The sequence below is a fragment of the Sceloporus undulatus genome, chromosome 8, assembly GCF_019175285.1.
Source record: "Sceloporus undulatus isolate JIND9_A2432 ecotype Alabama chromosome 8, SceUnd_v1.1, whole genome shotgun sequence".
Classification (NCBI taxonomy): Eukaryota; Metazoa; Chordata; class Lepidosauria; order Squamata; family Phrynosomatidae; genus Sceloporus; species Sceloporus undulatus.
This window is the reverse complement of record NC_056529.1, coordinates 39,384,620-39,406,280: the sequence shown is the minus strand read 5'-3', so window position 1 is coordinate 39,406,280 and position 21,661 is coordinate 39,384,620. Positions and strand designations below refer to the sequence as shown.

Below are 21,661 nucleotides of genomic sequence, written 5' to 3'. Positions count from 1 at the left end.
GTCTGTCCATTTGGAAAAACAGGAGGATTGGTCAGTGTGTTTCTTCCAGGTCCATTGCTTTAAGTACATCGAGTGTTTCTTTTCCTAACAGGACAATATGGTATATATGTTGGCTAACTCGGAACAAACACATGTCCTTTAGACCAGTGCTTCCCAAGATATTTGATGTGGGGAGACTGGCAATTCATTTGTTTTTCAATGTGCTGAGGACCACTAGGGATTAAATACCTTGAAGCCACCAGATCCTATCTGATCTTGGAAGCTACACAGGGTCAGCCCTGGTTAGTCTGTGGATGGTTGGCACTAGTTGCACTGGGTGCTGGAGCAAATATGATGTTGCTTGTTGCAAGAAGGCTGGCCTACAGGAGATGCTAATCGGACCATTTGGAAATGGTCCTGTGCGTAAAAATAAATATAAACCCAACTGCCTTTCTTAAAGCTCAGGCAACTGGTTGCAAGATACATGGAATCGGGAGGCACCCTCACCAGTCCATTACTTGATCTGTTGGGAGGCAAATACCTCTGCTATTTGGATGAAGAGCAGCTGAAGCAAATCAACCCAGACTCCATCAGGTAAGGTTTCATGTCTGGCTACTGATTGGTGACAGTGTTCGGAGGATCTGGCATGGCAGGGACCGCATCCTGGTATTGCTCAATGGTGCATGATGCTCTAACTGGCTCATAACCAGAGCATATGAATGCAGACCTCATGCAGTAAGGATGTATGGGACTCCATGAGATGCAGTAGTGCACATGGGCCGCTGTTTAAAGCAAAAATGTGGCCCCTACAAGCCCACTTTCATGGTAATGCTGTCACCCAAAGATTCCTCCCCGTCTCCCCGAACAGCGGAAGAAAGGTCCAAGGCCTGACATTCAGACCCTGAGATATGGGAACCCCAAATGACCCACTTGATGGTTTCCAAAAGAAGCAATTCACTCTCTCTTTTTTGTCCACACTGCTCTAGATCAGGCATTTTAGAAATACTAATTCTGTATCTGAATGGACATCCGGTCCTGGCTTTTGGACACTCCTTTGGACACAAATCAATGATCAGCATGATTCTCACCTCTGTTTTAATGCCCTTTGCAAGTTGCTGGAAACCAAAACATAAAAATAACCCTCAAGTATATATCTTTTGCAATCCCAATCCAATTGCCTTTTTGACCACCCCAATGCTTTAATAAAGGACCCCCCCCCCTTTTTCTTAAAGGTATTTTCTACTGTTAGGCAAGAAAATTGTTAGAATATTGATGAACGTAAATGTATTTGTAGCTTCCATTTTAATGTATCACTTTTGTATATTTTTAATTGTACTGATTTTTTAACTATTGTAAGCCTGAGTCCCAGTTTGGGGAAATGACAGGATATATATATATATATAACAACTTCATACTTTGAAAGAACACACACTCACATTCAATGCAATCTGGATATCAGGATAGTATGTACTGGAGAAATTTCAAATCATGAACCTTTAGGCTTGGAGAAGGAGCATTAAGTAGCAATTTATTTTAAAATACCCAGGTTTGACATTACTTTGACCAGTCATTTGATGCTAGCCTCCATGACTTCCAGAGAGTCTCATCTCTTGCATTTTCTTTTCCCTTTAGGCATGCTGAGAAGTTAGATATTTCCACTTGTTCCCAAAGCAAGAAGAATCTTCTTTATGGAAAAGCATGGACCGCTTTCGCCAGCCAAGAAGGAACGAGTGCTTATTATCCCTTAATTCAGCCATATCTAGGTGAGCAATTCTATTGCCGTTTGCTCCTGAATTCTCAATGGCTGCATCTGCATTATCAGCAGAATTAATGCACTTCGATAATACTTTAACTGCCATTGCTCTATCTTATGGAATCCTGGGATTTGTAGTTTTCTGTTTGCCATAGCTCTCCGGCAGAGAAGTCGAAATATCTCACCAAACTACACATCCCAGTAGACTGGAGCCATGGCAGATAAATCAGTGTCAAACTGCATTAAATGCAGTGCAGATGCAGCTTGAGACACCTCACTGAAGAAACATTCAACTGTTTAGATGATGTTTATCTCCCTCTCATAGCTGTTTTCCTGTCTCCTTCTTTTCTTTTTAAAGGTGGTGCAAATGCTGAGGACCTGAAAGAATTGGCTAGGTCTCAGGTGGATATGGATATCAATACATTTGTTCATTTAAATCCAGAAGAGCTTCAGGTTAGTTCCGATGGTTTATGAAAGCATCCTCGGAAAGGTTATGTTATGTCCTGATGCTCTGTTTTGTCTGTTCATGGCTTAGAAGGTGTCCATCAAAATCTGTAAAGATGTCACCTTCATGTATGTCACCTGCGGAAGTGAATTCAGGTTGTAGTGTCAACGTTAAAGGAAATATCCAAGGTTCTGAGCATTATCCCACAAATAGCTCCAGGACTTTGGACAACTCCATTAAAATTCATATTAAGGCCCTGAGGCAATTCAATATCCTTCTAACATGGAAGCCGTCACTTGCAATGTCTCAACACTGTAGACCTCAACTGCTTTTACAGTCATTTCCACTTTTCAGGGAACACTAAGAAAAATAATTCTATTAAATGGAGTTAGGGATTGCTAACAATTCTCAGTGTTATTATTCAACTACAATAATGGAAGAAGCTATGGAAGTCTAATACAGAATGTTTTGCAGAGTGTTTTGGAAAGACGTAAAGCATAATAAAGATCAGTGTTACAGGTTGAGTCTCCCTTATCTGAAATTCCAAAATAGTCTAGCATTATCCACATGGATGGCTGAGGCAGTGACACCTTTGCTTTATGAGGGTTCAATGTACACAAACTTTGTCTCATGCACAACATTATTAAAAACATTGTGTATTAAATTACCTTCAGGCTATGTGTGTAAGGAGCATATGAAACATAAACAAATGTCATATTTAGACTTGGGTCCCATTTCTCTGAGATATCTGAAAATATTCCTAAATCCAAAAAACTCTGAAATCCAAAACATTTCGTGGCCCAAGCATTTCGGAAACAGGAGACTCAGCCTATATAAAATCGACCCAAGTCTGTAGAATAGATCGGACCTATGTTTTAAAGTGAGGCAAGGCTAGGATGTAGCAAAGGGTTGTTGCTGGAGTTTTTTTTTGGGGGGGGGGAATCATGTTTAAAATTCAGGGTCTGAATGAGCAAAGGTGTTCCAAATGTATTGCAGAAACTGAGCATCCAGGATGTGAAAGGTTTGCTTGGTGTAAATCTGCCTGACTTGAAAGGAGCTGAGAACGATCCTGCGGTAGCCATGTGGATCAAGAGGCAGTTTCAATCTGATCTGGACACTCTTGGGATTGGTCTGAGAGGAGGGATGACATCTCTGTCCCCCACAGCGATGAATGCCTCCATTGCCACCTCGCCCAGCGATGCTCCAACTACTGGGATCCCCATCACAACGTTAGCCATCCTCAATGCAACACAGCTGACCCCAGGGATCCCAACGGATGCAACTCCCTTCTCCGAAATCACCACTGCGGCAGAGGAAATGTCTTCCTCTGTTGTCCCTACAACTAAGACGGTTCCTGCCATTGACGCAATTCCCAAAGTTGATTTCCCCACCGAAAACGCAACTGTTTCCTCTGTCATCACAGCCACATCAAATGATACCCACAGTGTGACACCAGCCCTTCCCACTTCAGGAGATGTTACCAACACAACTACTACTAGCCAACCTGTAGCGGATTCCAATGGCACAACTATTGCTGACATTACTATGGACTCCACTGTTGCATTTCCCACTGAAATCACAGCAACTTCTTTCACTGTCACAGGGACTTCGAACGATACCTTTGGAGGAGCACCAATCCCGGTCACTGCCACAGATGCCGAAACAACCGCATCTGAGGAAAGCGGAATAGATTTCAACACCACCACAGCCAGTATCACAGCCCTTGCACCTTCCACGGTTGATTTCACCACGGAGGCCCCCATCACCATCAGTTCAAATGATACCCTCGGTGGCATCCCTGTCCTGCCTCCTGGAACAGACATTAATGGGAGCGCTTCTGTTGAAACCACAGCATCCTCCAACACCACGGTTGCAACCAACCGAACGAGTCTTCCTCCAACAGTTGTAGATGCCAATGTGACTACTGTCACCAACGCAACCATTCCCCCCACCACTGTCATGCCAAACACGACTGTGACCTCTTCTAAAAGGCCTCCAGCACCCCCTGGGCCCATGCCAGACACCGTCACCCTAGCATCCCTTGGTACCACCTCAAAGACGAAAGACAACACCACAACTGTTTCTCAAGCCACAACTAAGGCTGCTACGACCACAAGGAGAGCCAGCACCAAAGTGCCTCTGAAAACAAGGCCACCACTGCGCCCAGTACCCAATGGTTATATCACTGTGAAACCTATACATGGTAAGTATATGTACCCAGGCACATCTCCAGCATCCCAACCAAGAGAACCATTGACTGGTCCATGGAGTGGGCCGGAAAGTTCCCAACTGCTTGTACTGCCCCATAGGAACATAGCCAGTATGCCCAATGTCCCGGGAATTTGAACTTGTACAAATAGGGTACTTTAGGGGACTTAAATCCAAGGGTCTTAAAGGGAAGTCCCGTAGGCCATCAGTTTGTCTTTTTCTTCTCTCTCTAGCATTGGCGTCCAGTGCATCTCTCAGCTGGGTTCTTCTGACGTTGTCCCTTGCTATTGGAATCTCAGTTCAGAGGAGGCTTCTCTGAAGGCTTGCTCCCTGCCCAAGAGTTACTGGTGATGGCCATCATGGATTGCTTCAATGCTCCACAAAGAAAGCCATGATGTATTACTATGTGGATCAATACCGTGCTGCCTTCATGGATCAATGTCCTTCTGGACTATGGGTTGCTTCTAACTTTATATGCATAACCAATGTTCTATATGCAGACACCCTTAGAGCCTTGGCCTGATGCTGCTTGGGTTTCCTTTCCCTTAATAATGTTGACATCTGTGGGCAAGGTCTCAAGTGGAGATTTCCTCCCACAAATGCAAACCCAGAGATGATGCACTGAGCCACCCAAAACAGGTGTGTCCCTGGATTTCTTTCAGGTCCCATTTCAGTAACTTATGAAGTTGAGGCTTTATTATTATTATTTTCCCTAGCAAAAGAGAAAGGAAAATACTGAGCAGGCTTAGATAAGTTCTGACAAGATATTCTCCAGGCTGCTATGGGTTTTAGGCTTGTGGAACATTATTGCTCTGTGATGGATGGTCACATACTCACATTTTATTAATTATTTATGGTCTGAACTTCTCGTCTTGACCTGCTTCTGGGGACAGATGTGCACCTACAATAGCCAGCTAGGATGGCACCATTCAGAACCATTTATAGCTTAGATACTGCATCAGAGGCAGCAATGCATACTTTTACAATGATGTAGCTGTCTCTGACATGGTATGCATCCCTTCTAGTGAGTTACAACAATGTACATTGGACACAAGGCAGTGTCCCATTAGGCAACATGGGCAACTGCTGTATTATGGGAGGCATAGTACAATGGGACCTTTAGCACAATGTGACTGTTGTGCAATGGCCGCACCGCTTGTGCTGATGTCTTGATGGCATAACTACTTCTCTGCTTGTACATTGTACACTGTATGAACATTGTACAATGGTGCTATTAATTCCTATGCAATCGTACATTATGTTTATGATAATGTAACTTCCCAACAGGTTGCAGGCCATTATGCTTTGGGTTGTGTGTTTATTTCATAACGCATAAATAAAATAGATCGGCTATTGTAAGACATGGATGTAAAGCTGAGAAAAGACATCATGGGCCACAATGACGTCTCTCAGCTTTGCATCCATGTGTAAAGTCGAAGGCTTTCATGGCCGGCTTCCATAGTTTTTTGTGGGTTTTTTGGGCTATGTGGCCATGTTCTAGAAGAGTTTCTTTCTGATGTTTAGCCAGCATCTGTGGCAGGCATCTTCAGAGAATGCTTTGCCTGGAAAAATTGGGTGTATATATACTGTGTGAGACTGGGAATGCAGGAGTGATTTGCATGTGTATAGGAACATGAGAGGCACTGCAGACTGGACCAGCCAGAAAAATCAGCAGTAGCAGAACATGCCACAAACCATCCTGGGCATAAAATACTGTTTGAAAACACTGAAGTTCTGGACCATGCCAACCACTGCCATGTCAGGATGCACAGGGAAGCCATTGAAATCCACAAACACCTGGACAATTTCAACCGGAAAGAAGAAACCCTTAAAGTGAACAAAATTTGGCTACCAGTCCTGAGGAATAGCAAAATAAGGACTCGGCAAATGCAAATGGGAAACCATTCAGTCAGGGGCTTTCCCAGCAGATAATGATCACCAATTAGCAGACATTAATCCTGTTTTGCATTAGCCTCCCAGCCTGAGGCCAGCCATCAGCACAGAACAATACACATACAAATCACTCCTGCATTCCCAGGCTCACACAGTATATATACACCCACCATTTCCAGGCAAGCATTCTCTGAAGATGCCAGCCACAGATGCTGGTGAAACATCAGAAAGAAACTCTTCTAGAACATGGCCACATAGCCCGAAAAACCCACAAAAAACGTTGTATCCATGTCTTAGAATAACAGGTCGATCAGATCTATAATTATAGTCACAACTAACAACTGCATAGAATTCACACTGCACTTCATATATAGAAATATTCAGTTGTTTTTTTTTTTTAGTTTTGGCTGTTGCACTTTGACCAAGCCTTTATTTACTTCATTGGCTGCTTCTGGCTCAACCAAATGCATGGGAGACTTGCAGAGACTAGGAAAACTAATCATTTTAGAAGCTGACTAACAACAGCATCTCTGGCATTCAATAGTTTTGCAGAAATCAATTCTTTTCCTAGCCAGCGCAAGCTTCCCTTGCTTCTGATTTTAGGACAAAAGTCACCGAAAGCTCACTATTGGTATAATTTTCTGGAACTGGTTTATATATCCCTTCATCTCATAGTTGTTTCTGAGTTATGGCTAAAACCCCATCAAAGGGTTTTCTTGGCAGTCGTCTTCCTTCCTAAATCACTCCTGTACTCAAAGGACAGAGATGCATTTTGTGGACTGTTCATTTCTCATACAAATGTCAGAATTAAATAAAAGTTTTATCTTTGGTTTTTGATGGTTGTGATCCTGCAATAGAGGCTGTGATACAGATGCTGTGGCTATGCCTCTGAGATGATGTGCAACTGGCATCCCAGAGTCTTGGTCTAACACAGAAATCACTGTACTCCAATGGTATTCTTGGCCAGTTTTATTGAGGTTTATCATTGCCTTCCTTTGAGGATAGGAGAGTGTGACTTACACACGATCCCCAATCAAAAATATAGCCATGTTAGTCTGTGAAGTCATTACATAGAGAGATCAGTATGTAGCACCTTTGAGACTAACTGAAAGAAAGAAGTTGGCAGCATGAGCTTTCATAGACTACTTCCTCAAATGCACCTGAGGAAGTAGACTGAAGTCTACAAAAGTTCATGCTGCCATTTTCTTTCTTTCAGTTAGTCTCAAAGGTGCTACAAGATTCTCTACATACAGTACTAAGTTCATGCTGCCAAGTGGATCTCCATGGCTGGGAGACATTCAAACCCTGTTCTCCAGAGTCCTAGTCTGGCGATCAAACTATAACACCACACTGAAGTTGCAAAGCAATTTGCACTTGTAGGAACTGAAGTATGCAATCCAATTTCCCAGAATAAAGGGCTCCTGTCTTCTGTTGATTCTTCCACTGGCGCTCAAATCCTCCCGAAAGCGAATGCCTCCCGTTTCTTACGGTAAGAAATGCGTGGGAGAACCATGTAGCCATTAGGGAGCCCCCCCTTGAGCCCAAGGTCCAGGCTGTCCAGGTCGGACTGCTTCTGTCTGTGGATCCAGGCACTTATCACAGGTTGATCCTGGTGATCCTTCAGTTCTCTCAGGTTTCTTCCCAGCAAGCCTTTGACCTCATCCACCGTCAGATCCTGGGAAGGAGAGAGCAAGTTATGGGTCATCTGCATCCCTCTATTGTGTTACCTGTGTCACTTATTGGCTTTACTAGTTCAGGTCAGAGCTGGAAAGAGAGAAAGATAGAGAAGATGTAATACCCCAACCTGCTTTGCTGGGCATCAGTTACACCAGGAGGAGATCCATGCTGCAGGCAATTGGGGAGAGGCAGATGGTTTCCAGTGAACGATGCTGTGGACACCAGAAGCAAGACTCCAGTCGCAGTTCCTTGTCACTCCTGGAAAATGGTCCATCCGTGCCCCAATTGCTGGCAGAACGAACCTCCTCCCAGTACAGCTGGGAAAAGAAATTTGGGAGCATCAGACCTGAAGATGTTGCTCAGTCAAGCATACTTAAGATTTAAGCCATGTAGAATTCCAGCCATTATAATAAAAGAATTAAATAACATTGCTTCTGCCCCACCAATATATGATGGTGTGGTTTGCCAGAGACTTGGCCCTGTGACATTTGTCCATCCCAAGGTAGAAAAATCCCATTTTTTCAGCGGGTCACGTCTTCTTGTTGCAATCATTAGTATTCAGGCCAAAACACTAAATAAAACTAGCTCTGGATTCCAGCCTGCCCCATGGACAATATGGGAGCCTCCCTCGCTTACCATCACAGAGTCCTTCCTCAAAGTCATGAAAGTCCCAATGTCCATGTTGACCCTATTTTTGCTCAGAGCTCTGAGATCTTCACCTGGAGCACCACCTGGGAAAAGACGAACGGAAAACGTTTCTCCCTCTTTTTTACTTTCATTTTATCCTTCCTTTCTCCCAGTATTAAGACAATATAAATTACAGCTGGGGGAACTCTTGCATGTAATTTTATTTTGTGTGTGTGTATTTTGTATTTTAAATTATTTTAAATTATTTGATGCATTTGAAAGTAATTGTTTGAAGAAAAATAATTTTAAAAAACATCAGTTTAAAAAGCATGTTAAAAGAGCATATAAAATCAATACAGGGCTTTAAAGGTAATGGCCAACACTCTGTACCTTGCCTAGAAACTAATTGGCAGCCAGTAGAGTGATTTTAATATTGATATAATACGATTGATGCAATTCTTTTTGATGCATTTCTAAGGAAATCCAAGGAAGCCAGATTTTAAATGGTTTCCCAGTAAAGTGTTATGTATCGGCTGGATTCCAGCTCTGTTTCTCCCATATTCAGTGCTTCTGCTTACCCAGGTATGGCTTGATCAGGTTATAATAAGCCGGGAATTCGTTGTGTCGGTCGGAGAAAGCCCGCTTGGCTTTGGGGTACAAGTTGTCTAACATGGCTTGGGAACACTTAGAAGGATCGAAATTGGAGGCCATCCTACCGGAAGAAAAAGCAAAGCAAAAGTTAAGGATGAGCAACAAATTATGATCAGAGGCTGCAGAAAGGATGCAGTTTTGACACTGTTTTAACTGCTGTGGCTCAATGCTGTGGAATCACAGAATCATAGGAAGTTGTTGTTTTGTGAGATATCATGCCTTCCCTGTCAGAGCCCTCTGGTGCCACAAGACACTACAAATCCCAGAATTGCATAGCATTGAGCCATGGTGGTTAGAGCAATGTCAAACTGCATTATTTCTGCAGTGCAGATGCAACCAGAATCTCTATCCATCCAGGGAGGAATACGGAGAGGCACCATATAAAGGTACCTGCACCTTTGATTATATGGGTCTACTGTAACTAGGATTAGTGAACGGATTTAGGCTACAGTTGTCTTCTACTACTTCTTCTTTTTCCTCCTTTCTTCTCTTCTTCTAAAATATCTGTCCCTGAGGACAAGGATCCATTCAGAGTCCTGATTTTGCTAAATGGCAAATGCTCCCCTTTCCTTGCTAGTGGATTAAAAGCATTAAAAGGATGCACTCACTTGATGGCATTTTCATCTATCATGCTGAACTGGTCCTTATCCAGGAGACAAATGTATTTCGGTCCAATGACATCCAGAGCGGTGCTATTGAGTTGCCCCCCAGAATCAAGGTACTGCTTGATAAGCAATTTGGCCTGAAAGAAATAATGTTGAACCGCAAACAGTTCAGCATGCAAATGTTACATTTCTAGAAGAATAAACGCTTGAACCCAACATGCCAGCTAAGCTACTATTTTGCCAATTGTGTCTATCTCCCCGGTGCAGAGGCAGGTATAAAAAGATCTTTCACAATGGTTTTAGCTTAGTTATGGATTACTTTTACTCTGAAGATGTGTTAATCTTAAGCAAGCTTTGGGAACTTTGCAAGTCTTGCATGTGTGAGAAGAAGAGACACAATAAAACTTTCCCTAGATGTCATGAAAACAAAAGATACAGTAAAATGAAAGAGGGGGAACCTGTAACACCTCTGGAAGCATTTCTGGGTCCTCCAATGTGACTTGATGGTCAACATCTGCTGGAGGACCTAGAAAATGCCTAGGAAAACATATTTTTCAATAACTGTTGGGAAACTGTTGAAGGCTAAAGGGATTCATTGGCACCCAAGAGAAGGTTCTCTTGTCACCCCTGAAAAACATGTTAAAATTGGGCATTTTAGCATCATTACAAAAAATAAAATTGGGCCTCTGTGGATCCTGGGGATACAAATAATAATAATAATAATAATAATAATAATAATAATAATAATTCTGGAGGCTGCATTGAACCCAGACTGTATTCTCACCTCTCTCTGTGTTAAAGTATCCAAGGTGGCCGAACCCTATCCTCCAACTGGAGTCGCACTCTGGGAAGCCCATTATAGTTTACTAAAACTAGATGCAAATCCCCCAGCATCCTACTATGGAAGCCACTCTATAGACATGCGCATTGTTACAAATATTTAAACTTCCCATCTATAAAATGATGAGAATGATAATATCATTCCAGATTGGGAGGAAAAAACCACCCTGCATCAATGTCCCTATTTTGAATTACCATGTCATCTTCAGGCGACACACTCAGCAAAGCAGCAAGTGTCTCCGGCGAGGTGTAATTCCATTTCTTTATGTCGGTTTCATTTGTTGCAGTCAAAAAGACTCCAATGTTTGGGAGCAGCCAAGACGGATATCCATCAGGAAACTCCTGCAGGAAATAACAAGGAGAAGCCAGTGTTTTGTATGGGCAAACTTAGCATCTCCCTATCCCTGTCTCACATCATTGGTCCAGAGGAGAAAAGTCAGAAAGGGCCCATAAACCTGAATAGAGAAATGTGCTGAAGAAAATAGCTTGTTCAGATACAGAAAGTGCTGAAAGTTCCTAGCAACCTCAAGTTAAATTGAGCCAAGTTGCAAAATATCTTGACATTTTCTGCGGATATGATCACAGGGAGAACTTTGGAATGAGAAGCAAAGAACAAGTGGGACATACACTGGCTGCATTCCAGCTAGTTAGTTTGGTTTATTTGGTCATTGACCAGTATAAAATATAATAAAAATATAAATGCTGAGATAATTGTATGATCAAAACACTACAATTATTGGAACAAAAGTCAGAAGGGCAAAAGGGCAAAATTAGATCAAACTTCACCAACTATCACCAATATTGTGCAGCAGACGTCAATGGCTGGGAGCCACTGTATAACCCACACTGTCCAGGAAAAGCACCCAAAAATTTGACCGTAAAACTTTGCTATATTTGATTTCCAGGAGAAAACCGCACAAAACTCTTGCTGGTCTATTATTTTCCCCAATGGGATTTTCAACCTAGGAACTAAATATTACAAATAGTCTTTCCATCCCTGGATCAAAGCAATACAGAGTTGGCTCAGTTTAATTGGTTTAGAAATCAGATCCTCTTGACTTGCGGCTTCCTGGGATTGGGATAAGGTAAAATGGTGGACAAACTTCAACCCCATTTCCCTTTGGGTGAATTACGTAAACAGGAACATCCATCACCTTGTCCAGGTTATCTTTTAACGCCTTCAGCTGGTCGTAAGTGAAAGCGTAAGATGATATTGTAGGGAGACTTTCCACCAGTTTTGGGCCTTTTAGACACAACTGCAAATCCTCGGGTGCATAATAAATTGGCATTAACTTGTCCTGCAGCACCTCATCGGTTATGGTTTGGTCAGGTGGGCATTCTGTCGAAAGAAAGACTCGAAGGTTATATTATTATGATATATATATTAGCCAAGGTTTGAGTTTCAAATCCAACAGCACACAGTTATAGTGTAAGAATTAAAGACCGCTGGACTGAGATTTGTGAGGTCCAGGTCCTAGTCCCCTGGTTATTGGAGGGATGTTTTGTTAACATGGAGAAGTCTTTGGTTACACTGCCATCCACAACATGACTCTTCAAAGGGCATATTTCGCACCTGCGTCACGTTTTTGACGGAAGGGCTGGAGGTTTTTCACAAGCTGCTCTCTTGGCAGATGGGAAAGCTCTCTGTTTCCATTCAGCAGCGGGACGCGGACATCCTGCAAAAAGCAGAGAAATTCGTGCAATGAAAGGAAAAGAGGAGAAAAGAAGGATAGCTTGATTGTTATTATTATTCATGATTTTATCTACTTGTATCCTCCCAATTATATTCTTCCAGCATAGGGACTCAAGGTTTCCCCTAACTGTCCCGAAGTCCATGGTTTGCTATGGAGATGGTCAATGTTGAACAAATCGCCATTGCATTGCTACAGTCAGCCCTCCGTATTCACAGGATTTCTTTTTAACCCAAGGATTCAAGCACATGAAATACTCAAAATTTTATATATCCCAAATGTAAACCTTGATTTTGTAATGTTATATACAGGACACCATCCTACTATGCCACTGTATTTAATGGGACTTGAGCATCCATAGATTTTGGTATCCACAGAGTATCCTGGAGGCAAACCAAGAGCCCACTGTAATAATAATAGTAATAATAATAATAATAATAATAATAATAATACAAGTCATTGTATATAATGGGACTTGAACATATATAGAGTACCATTCCATAAGGGACATATTTCATCATGTCACTGTTTTCATTTACAGCAACAATTAGCTGGAAAAACAGAACTATGAATCAGAGCAAAGCCTTCTAACCGGAGGAAAAAAGTCTACAGGTGCATCTGGCCTATATGTTATAAATCAAACCTAGGAGATTATCACATTGGGGCTGATTTCGATATTAAAGAGAGATTAAAGCACATTTAAATCATCCCACAAATAAAGCGGAAATGGCGAATCATCGAGTAAATGATTATCACACGCAATTGCACGAATAAAGTGACATCGGAAATGCATTGTCGCTGAAATCCCGAAAGTAAAAAGATGAGCATTAATGCTTCTTTGTGGCCACTTTAATGGCGGGTTTTGTGCGTTGTTGCATGAAATCATCACGCATAATTACGCAATTTCCCCTGTGATATTCACAGGATGAACTCCCGGTCTCCTTCATGTGATAAACTCTCTAGGTATTTGTTAAGCTAATGTCAGAAATAAATGAGAAAGAGAACTTTGTGTTTCCTGCTTCAACTAGACTTGTTTCCATTGAAGGGAGGCAGGTTGTCTTTGGCATCGCTATCTGGCTTTGAGAACCATTCCAACAGGTTTTAGGGGCAATAGTTACTGATCCTAAAAGGTGTGCTGAACTGTAGCAGCTGATACTTACTGAACCTGAAATATACACAGAGGCCCTGATCTTTGCAGCTTTTCTTTGGCTTAAACATAGCTTAACTTTCGCCTTCTTTGAAGAGCAATGCCTTTGTCTCTTTTGTGGTAGCAACTACAGCAGACGTGTTCAAAACATCAAAACCTGGACAGGATTTCTTGCTTTGTTCTATTTTTAAAGGGGTCACAGTCATGAATAGCTGCCTTTGTTTTAAGGCAGATATGGGAATGGTACAGGGGTATAGTTATGGGGCAGAGGTACAAGGATATTATCCCAAGAATAAAAATCCTGTTCCCCTAAATGACGTTTTAGCCCCCAATTTCTGGCATTGCAGAGAGTGAGGTGCATCTACACCAATTGAATGGTGTGCCCTTCCAGACACTGTTGGATTGGAGTCCCTATCTTGTCTAGCCAGCAAAGCCAAGGAGTGCTGGGATTTGTAGTTTCCATGCAGGAAGACACCAAAGGGTCGGAGGAGAGGTACACTGAGTATCAAATGAGGGTCTATGCTCAATGAATACAGAGATATATAAAGCCCTTTATACCTCATGACTCGAAACGGTGCTCATTGCCCAGCCTGAAAGACAAAGGACAAGATTTCAGTTTAAAGAAATGAATGAATCCTTCATTGGCCATAATGTAAATTCACACACAGAGGCTGCATCTGCAGTGCAGAAATAATGCAGTTTGACACCACTTTAACTGCCAAGGCTCAATGTTATGGAATTAGGGGATTTGTAGTTTTGTGAACTATTAGCCTTCTCTGTCAAAGAGCTACGGTGTTACAGCAAACTACAAATCCCAGGATTCGAAAGGATGGAGTAGTAGTGTCAAATTGCACTGTACTGTATCTAGATTTTAATGACTGTGTATTGTTTTTAAGTTGTACTATTTTATATCTGTTTTGAGCTGCCTTGGATATAAATATTTACAATAAATTATTATTATTATTATTATTATTATTATTATTATTATTATTATTATTATTATTATTATTATTATTATTATTTCCATAGTGCAGATGCACCTGAGTTACACAGATGTAACTAGGCAGCCAATGCAGAATATCAACATAAGTCTTCTGAACATATATTTTTGCTTCCCTGAACATCCCTCACACATTTCATGCGCAGCTGCCTCCAAATTCATTTCAAAATTTGATTGCATTTCATATATACCATCCTTGTTAACAAGCATTTTCAGGAGACTTGTAGGCTAATTTTATGGATGCTCTCAGAGCATTTGGGCTGTCATTGGAAAGCTGGAACAAATGAATGAACGAACGTTGAGTTTTCTGATGCCTGGAGGATAGGACCCAAACCAATGGGTTCAAATGACAAGAAAGGAGATTCTGATTAAATACTAGGAAGAAATTCCTGGTAGTAAGAGCTGTTGGACTCACCCACTATAAGAACGCAGCTGATGGTTTTCAATGGCTGCAGCATTATTCCCAATGGCTCCCTCCGCATGGTGAAATCTACGCACTCCGGAAAACAAACCAAGACAAGACATTAAATCCTACTGTATTGCCAGTAATAATTCTTTCCAAGTTCCCTGAATCAATTTAAACCCTATAAAGATGTCTAGGATGGATGAGTTTTCACCAGATTTTTATCAGATGGTTAAGCATCTCCTGATTCACAAGCAGATCTATTTGTTTAATGGAGTCATTCATGGGTGGCTATCTTTCCATTTCAAAGTCCCTCCACTGACATTTAAAATTTGGCTCTCACTTAACATGCAAATTAATAAACTCTTTGTTTCTGAAAAGATCTCAGGAGCATGTTCCCGACGTTATCTTTGTTTTCTGATGGACTTATTTTTCTGCTTTAAAAACATTAAGGCTCAAATGTTACATGGCTAAATAAGCACCAGCCATTAAACAGGGCTTTGTTGCAAAGACCAAAATGTATGGACAAAATGAGTGTCAAATGTATGATAATTAATAATAGTATCTCAAATGTGTGCAGTTCTTATTTGGTCTTGATCTCATTTGCAAATACACTTGAAACGTATGGAACCATCGAAGGGTATGTCCACATTGCACATGTTTATAGCTGTTTGATGCCACTTTAACTGCTCTGGCTCCATCCTACAGAATCCTGGGATTTGTAGCTTGGGATAGTACTTGCACTATTTTGTTACAGTCCCATTAAATACAATGACATAGTAAAATGGTGTCCCTTATATAAAATGGCAAAATCAAGGTTTGCACTTTTTTTTTTTGCAATTATTGATTATTGATTTTGAAGGCATGGATGGTTGAATCCACAGATAAACAATCCATGGATGTGAAAGGTGACTGTACGCCACCAAACTATAAATCCTAGGACTCATTGAAATAGAGTCCTGAAAGTTACAAAGGGGATCAAATTGATATAACTAAACAACGTAAACACACCGTGAATCTGATTTCGTCCTTCTAAATGTTCTCATTCTAGTTGGAGTTATGTGGGTACATTAAGACCACATAACCTGGTAATATTATCCATCTGTAAAGTACGAGATGGAGATCCAAACTAACCCCTGGCTCTTTACCTTGGATCCCATTAGAGATATACCATCCTCTCTTTTGGGTTGAATAACAACCCACAAAATACTAAAGGAAAGGGAAATGACTAACATGAACATAGACAAGGCGGCTCATGACTCTCAGAATCTGCTTGTTTAGGAAACAATGATTTGATATACAAAACTGAGAGTAATAATATTATTGAAAGCTAGGCTGATCTAGGGAACAAGTTGCTTTCTGCAGAAATTTCTGGGAGGGATTGCCCAAAATGTCCCCCGACTCAACCAAAGCCTACTTCGATTTTGATAAAAACCCGGTATTTTGAAATATTCAGCACTGCAGCCTAAGTCAAAAATGAATTCGTGGTCCTGAAGGCTTTCAGAAGTGGCAATGCACCTTATTTTGTGTTCGCAAAAGGGTAAATTGACCACATCTGGAGGGGCTGTGGCCCCCATAAACAACCTTGGGGCCACATGTGGGCTTACTGTTGTCCACCTTGAGATAGTTTCAAATATCTAAACAATGCAGGTGGGTAGAAGACTCAGATTTAAATGAGGCTAGGAAAGAAAGCGGGGCATTGCATGCAACAAAAGCAACCAGTCTCTCTTGCCAAAGACCACAGAGCAAAGAAGCAAAAGAAAGATCCATCTCGTCCGGAGATAGTACCTACCACGATCTCCTCCTCCTTGTGTGTAGGGCTGGAGTAAGGTGCTCCAAGGAGGCTGCTTTTCACCAAGGAAAATAGGGTGTGATCCACCTTTGAAGCAACAGGACAAATTGTCAAGTGTGTCAGCCACACCTAGCGGCTTGTGGGATCCTGACAAAGAAAGGTTTCGGTCGTGACACAATGCGATGTTGTCTTTATTCTTCTTGCACCCAACAAAGCAGAAACTCACCAGGAAAGCACACTGAATCCAAATGCTTGGCTGTGGCTAAGGTGGGGCGAGAGAGATCTCAGGGGTGTAGCTGCTCTGGGGACAGAATGAGAGCTTTGTCACCCCTCCAGTAAAAAGCCTGACCTCACCTTCATGAAAATTTTCCATCGGTCCCAAAAATTCTAGAAGTGCAGAGACTGAGGGTGAATCTATACTGCAGAAATAATGCAGTTTGACACCACTTTAACTGCCATAGCTCCATCGTACAGAATCCTGAAGTTTGCAATTTGGTGAAGCACTCACTCTTTGGCAGAGAAGGTTAAAGACCTCATTAAATACCAATCCCAAGATTCCAAAGGATGGCACTACAGCACTTAAACTGTTGTCAAACTGCATTATTTCTACAGTGTAAATGCATCCCTGGACTGAAAATCCACATGACACACCCCCTCCCAATGCTGTTGAACCTCAGCTCCCAGCACTGGCCCATGATGACTATAGGTTCCTGGGAGTTTCAGCCCCAAAACATGCCATGGGGTTGGACTGGATGGCCCTTGGGGGTCTCTTCCAACTCTATGAGTCTACAAACCATTCAGCAGCCATTTCACCAAGCAACCTTAGATGGAGAAAACGGCTACACTGCCTTTTGTCTCTTACTCTTCCAAGTTCTTCAGTTTTATGAAGAAAAACAGGAGCAATCTGTTTCTTTCTTGATGGCAGAATAGTGGGGCCATATTCTGTATCAACACCATCATAAAAGATAGTACTATAGATACTCATGTATAAGCCTAGAAATTTAGGCCCAAAAACTGACCCCAAAAACCTGAGTTGACTTATCCAGGAGTCAATGTAAGTACACTGTATCTTAACTCTTATTTAAAAGAAGGAACCATTTGTTGGTGAAAAGCAAGAGTACAATCTGTCTTGGAAGCACTGACCCTCCTCTACTGTCATCCATCCAGTTTTAAGATTGAGCACAAAGAGTTATGTCTGCTGGAATTTTGTAAGTTCTTTGACACTTGTTTTGCTTTGCTTCATCCTTTAGGTCCTTTGCTGTATGCCCCTAAGTTTTGCCCTCGACTTATCCAGGTGTCCTATCAAAATCCATAATTTTGGCCCCAAAACCTGTCCTCGACTTATACTTGAGTATATACGGTATTTTTTTATGCATTTCAAAAATCTCAGGTATATCATTTATCTATTTTATTTAGAGTATGTATACTCGGCTTACAAATGTTTAGACAGTTCCTTGCCCTGAGGCTTACAATCTAAAAAGGACATGACACAAAAGGAGAAGGGAATGGCAATGGGGAAGGGGTCAAGTCCAGCGGTTTCTCTCTCTCTGAGGCCAGAATGATGGCAGTAGGACTGGAGGAAGGGCCTTCTTCTTACCCTGGCTTAGTTCTTCACATTCCCCCACAGGTAGAAGAGAACTCATGGTACACCTGTGCATCTGCAATAAAAAAAAAAGGGACCAGATTTAAATGTAAATTTACATCTAAAAATGCAGGTCACAAATGTTTAGGATTTACGATCCTATATGTGATGGTGCACTTGTAAATTAAAAGGATTCTATGAAGAGAGAGGCATAATCACAACCCAAGATACTATAGTTTTCCATATGTAGAACGAGGACCACTTGGGGTTTAGTGCATGGCAAAGGGAAAACCTTAGCGTCCATGGGTCGAAAGGCAAATCTAAATTCTCCAGCATGGCAACTGCTTCTAACTGGTTTGTTTGGGCAGAGACTGGGGTGGAGAAGTTGGTTTTGGCTTAATCTAGACTGTTTTGCTTTTATGTGTTCGCTCCTGTACATTTGCCCTGCCTTTTAGACAGGAGCATAAAGGGACCAAGAGTGGATAATCCTCCCTTTTGTCTCAACAAGGAAGAAGTCCTGCCTGAACAACTAAACCCCAACTAGGTTTAGAGATATGTATTGTCATGAAAAAGCAAGAAATCTTGACAAAGGAGCGTTCCACTCTGAAGCTTTTGAAGGAGGTTCTGCTGGCGATGGTGTCCTAACCCACCTTGATGGACCTTCCTCTTGAGAAAGTAAAACAAGAAAGTGGTGTCAAACTGCATCGTTTCTGCAGTGCGAACACAGGGCATAGATTACAGCCACTGATGGTTTACTTCCTCTACAAAACTCCACTTTATTGTTTGCTTCTTGGTCCAACAGATTGTGCCTAGTCATGTTCCATAGGAACTAACTGCAGAAACTCAAGCAGGTGAAGTACTTCCCCATCTTAGCTTTTTGGGGGCAAGTGTTTTGCTTCATTTCCGCTCCAAATAATGGAAACAAACTTATCTGAACTTATCCAAACAAAGGCCTCCAGCCGCACTTGTTATGGTTTACTCACCCAGAGAGTTCAGCAAGAGGTTTGTTTGCCCAGCGCTTATTTTAAAGCAGGGACAAAGGAACCACTCACACCTTTCAGCCAATGCTTCCTAAAGAAAATATAGAGACGAAGGAGGAGCAGCAATACCTGGAGAGCTTGGACAATGCTGCCATTGAGTGCAGTTCTGTGCTGCAGCCAAACCTTGGACAGTGACTGGTTTCGGGGTGGAGTTTGTGGGTGACACACTATGGATTAGTCCTGACTAAGATGTGAAAGTAGAATAAGGAAGGTCAATACAACTGTGAAGTCAAAGGCTTTCATGACTGTTATCCATAGCTTTCTGTGGATCTTTCCGGCTATGAGGCCGTGTTTTAGAAGGGTTTATTCCTGACGTTTTGCTAGTATCTGTGGCTGGCATCTTCAGAGAATGAGGGCATGGAAGAGAGTGGGGTGTAGACATACACACACACACACACATATATATATATCTAGATATATGCACATTGTGTGGCCCTTGGTTGAGAGGAAGCGATTTGCATGTTAATCTGTGTATTGTTCTGTTGTTGAATGGCAAGGTCTCAGGGTGTCTGCTGGGAAATCCCCCCCTGGCCCTGGGTGGTTTCCATTTGCATTTGCTGGGTCTTGATTTTGGGGTTTTCCAAGACTGGGAGCCGAACTTTCTTTACTTTAAGGGTTTCTTCTTTCCTGTTGAGGTTCTCAAGGCGTTTATGGATTTCAATGGCTTCCCCTGGATCATTATTTGAAGGGGAATCATATTGAGGATGGAGCAAGCTTCTTTTCTGCTGATCCAGAGACTAGAACACAGAACAATGGATGCAAGCTCCAGGGAAAGAGATTCCAGTTTAACATTAGGAGGAACCTCCTGAGAGTAAGGGCTGTTTGACAGGGGAACAAACTCCTTCCTCGGAGTGTAGTGGAGTCTCCTTCTTTGGAGGATGTTTTTAAACAGAGGCTGGGTGGCTATTTGTCCCTGGGATGCTTTGGTTGTGAGTTCCTGTGTGGCAGAATGGGCTGAGACTGGGTGGCCCTTTTTGGGGTCTCTTCCACCTCTATGGTTTTATGATGAATGAAATAGACCCCTGAGGCCTTGCCATTCGACAACAGAACAATACACAGATCGACATGGAAACTGCTTCCTCTCAACAGACAGTATGGGTGTGTGTGTGTGTACACACACACACACACACCACTCTCTTCCATGTCCGCATTCTCTGAAGACATCAAATGCCAGGAATAAACCCTTCCAGAACACGGTTTCAGAGCCTGAAAAACCCAGAGACTATGCGCTCGTCCTTCCACACTTGTGGCTTTGACTTTGGCAGCTCTGATCATTCAAGGATTGTATTAATATGTCCTCTCTAGGAATCCCTAAGTCCTCCAGGGCAACTCCATGGTCAACTTTAACCAAAGGTTGCTCTGAAGGAACCATTGAGGCTCCTAGAGAGGACACTCTGCTAGGAATCTCTAGGTCCTCCAGTCCAACTCTATGGTCAATGTCTGGTAGATGCTGACCATAGAGTTGCGCTGGAGGACCTTCAGATTCCTAGAGAGGTGTCATCCCAGGTTAAGTGTTTTTGTTACTTGCAACAACCACCCTTCTCCACAATGTACCACAACGGAGGCCCTTCCCACTGCAGAGGTGGCTTCTTATCCGTCTGCCATCCTCTCTCTTCTCATGAAACAAACTCTTCTCTTCCTCCATCTTTCACTTCCACTCTAGGGCTAGGGCGCCACTGCGCATGCGCGGCTTTTAGGCGAGGCGGGAAGCTGACGACAACCAAATAATAGGAGACAAAAAAACCACCCGACCAATCCAGCCAACGGGCCTCAAAACGGAGGCGCTACTAAACAAGTGTCCTTTTCCACTCAGAGGCGAAAGCGAAGGCAAAGGTGTGAACAACAAAAAAAGGCGTGAAAGCAACGGCAAAAGAGGCCGCCTGTAGAAACGAAAGTCTGCGCATGCGCGGCGGCGTTGCTTTTCCTCGTGCCACTCGGGGGCCGGCGGCGAAAGGGGCGGGCCTTAAAAAAGGCGAAGTGAATATCTGCGCATGCGCAGTGTTACTGTCTAGCTGAGGGCAGACTTGAAAAAGAGCCGGGCAAGTCCGCGCATGCGCTGTGTTGACGTTCGAGAGGCGAAAGGAGGGGGGGGAGAAAGGTGAAAATCCACGCATGCGCGGTGTTGGTATGTAGTCCTCCAAGCAAAAAAGGCAGGAAAGCCTGCGCATGCGCAGTGTCATTTCCCCTCACACTTCCGTCGCGGCCGGCGGTGTTTTCCTTCCGCTGAGGCGACCTTTGCCCCCGTCAGAGTCCCCTGGCGATGCGGAAGAAGTAGCTCCTGAGGGTCCTCCTGGCGGGGAAGATGGAGGCCTCTTCCGGCGGAGACAG

The 21,661-nt window shown here is 42.7% G+C and overlaps 2 protein-coding genes across 4 annotated transcripts; one reads left to right on the top strand and one right to left on the bottom strand.

The window, feature by feature from the left end:
* The first annotated feature begins 3,316 nt into the window (after positions 1 to 3,316).
* LOC121914850 (mucin-5AC-like) lies at positions 3,317 to 4,718 on the top strand. The gene is made up of 2 exons (XM_042438599.1): positions 3,317 to 4,380; positions 4,619 to 4,718. The coding sequence occupies exons 1-2, from the start codon at positions 3,321 to 3,323 to the stop codon at positions 4,702 to 4,704; spliced, it is 1,146 nt and encodes a 381-aa protein (XP_042294533.1). The 5' UTR covers positions 3,317 to 3,320; the 3' UTR covers positions 4,705 to 4,718.
* A 2,781-nt stretch (positions 4,719 to 7,499) lies between these two features.
* On the bottom strand, positions 7,500 to 21,475 carry LOC121914275 (mesothelin-like). Of its 3 annotated transcripts, none has more exons than XM_042437556.1 (12): positions 20,888 to 21,475; positions 18,309 to 18,369; positions 16,712 to 16,858; positions 14,932 to 15,006; positions 14,075 to 14,106; positions 12,252 to 12,354; positions 11,833 to 12,017; positions 10,874 to 11,020; positions 9,842 to 9,975; positions 9,161 to 9,294; positions 8,592 to 8,686; positions 7,500 to 7,953 (listed from the first exon to the last, which is right to left on the bottom strand). In XM_042437556.1, the coding sequence occupies exons 2-12, from the start codon at positions 18,367 to 18,369 to the stop codon at positions 7,729 to 7,731; spliced, it is 1,338 nt and encodes a 445-aa protein (XP_042293490.1). In that variant the 5' UTR covers positions 20,888 to 21,475; the 3' UTR covers positions 7,500 to 7,728. The 3 variants fall into 3 exon arrangements, with proteins under 3 accessions (XP_042293490.1, XP_042293492.1, XP_042293491.1); XM_042437558.1 differs by having other exon boundaries at positions 14,932 to 15,013; positions 16,712 to 16,798; XM_042437557.1 differs by having other exon boundaries at positions 16,712 to 16,798.
* Positions 21,476 to 21,661: the final 186 nt, after the last annotated feature.

What these genes read in the sequence shown, in the direction of transcription:
- LOC121914850 (XM_042438599.1), top strand. Translation starts at nt 3,321, where the DNA reads ATGACATCTCTGTCCCCCACAGCGATGAATGCCTCCATTGCCACCTCG. An exon ending in CACTGTGAAACCTATACATG is followed by an intron (nt 4,381 to 4,618) that starts GTAAGTATATGT and finishes TTCTCTCTCTAG; the next exon opens with CATTGGCGTCCAGTGCATCT.
- LOC121914275 (XM_042437556.1), bottom strand. Translation starts at nt 18,369, where the DNA reads ATGCACAGGTGTACCATGAGTTCTCTTCTACCTGTGGGGGAATGTGAA. An exon ending in ATGTGAAGAACTAAGCCAGG is followed by an intron (nt 16,859 to 18,308) that starts GTAAGAAGAAGG and finishes TTTCTTTGTCAG; the next exon opens with GATCCCACAAGCCGCTAGGT. An exon ending in ACAAGGAGGAGGAGATCGTG is followed by an intron (nt 15,007 to 16,711) that starts GTAGGTACTATC and finishes CGGAGTGCGTAG; the next exon opens with ATTTCACCATGCGGAGGGAG.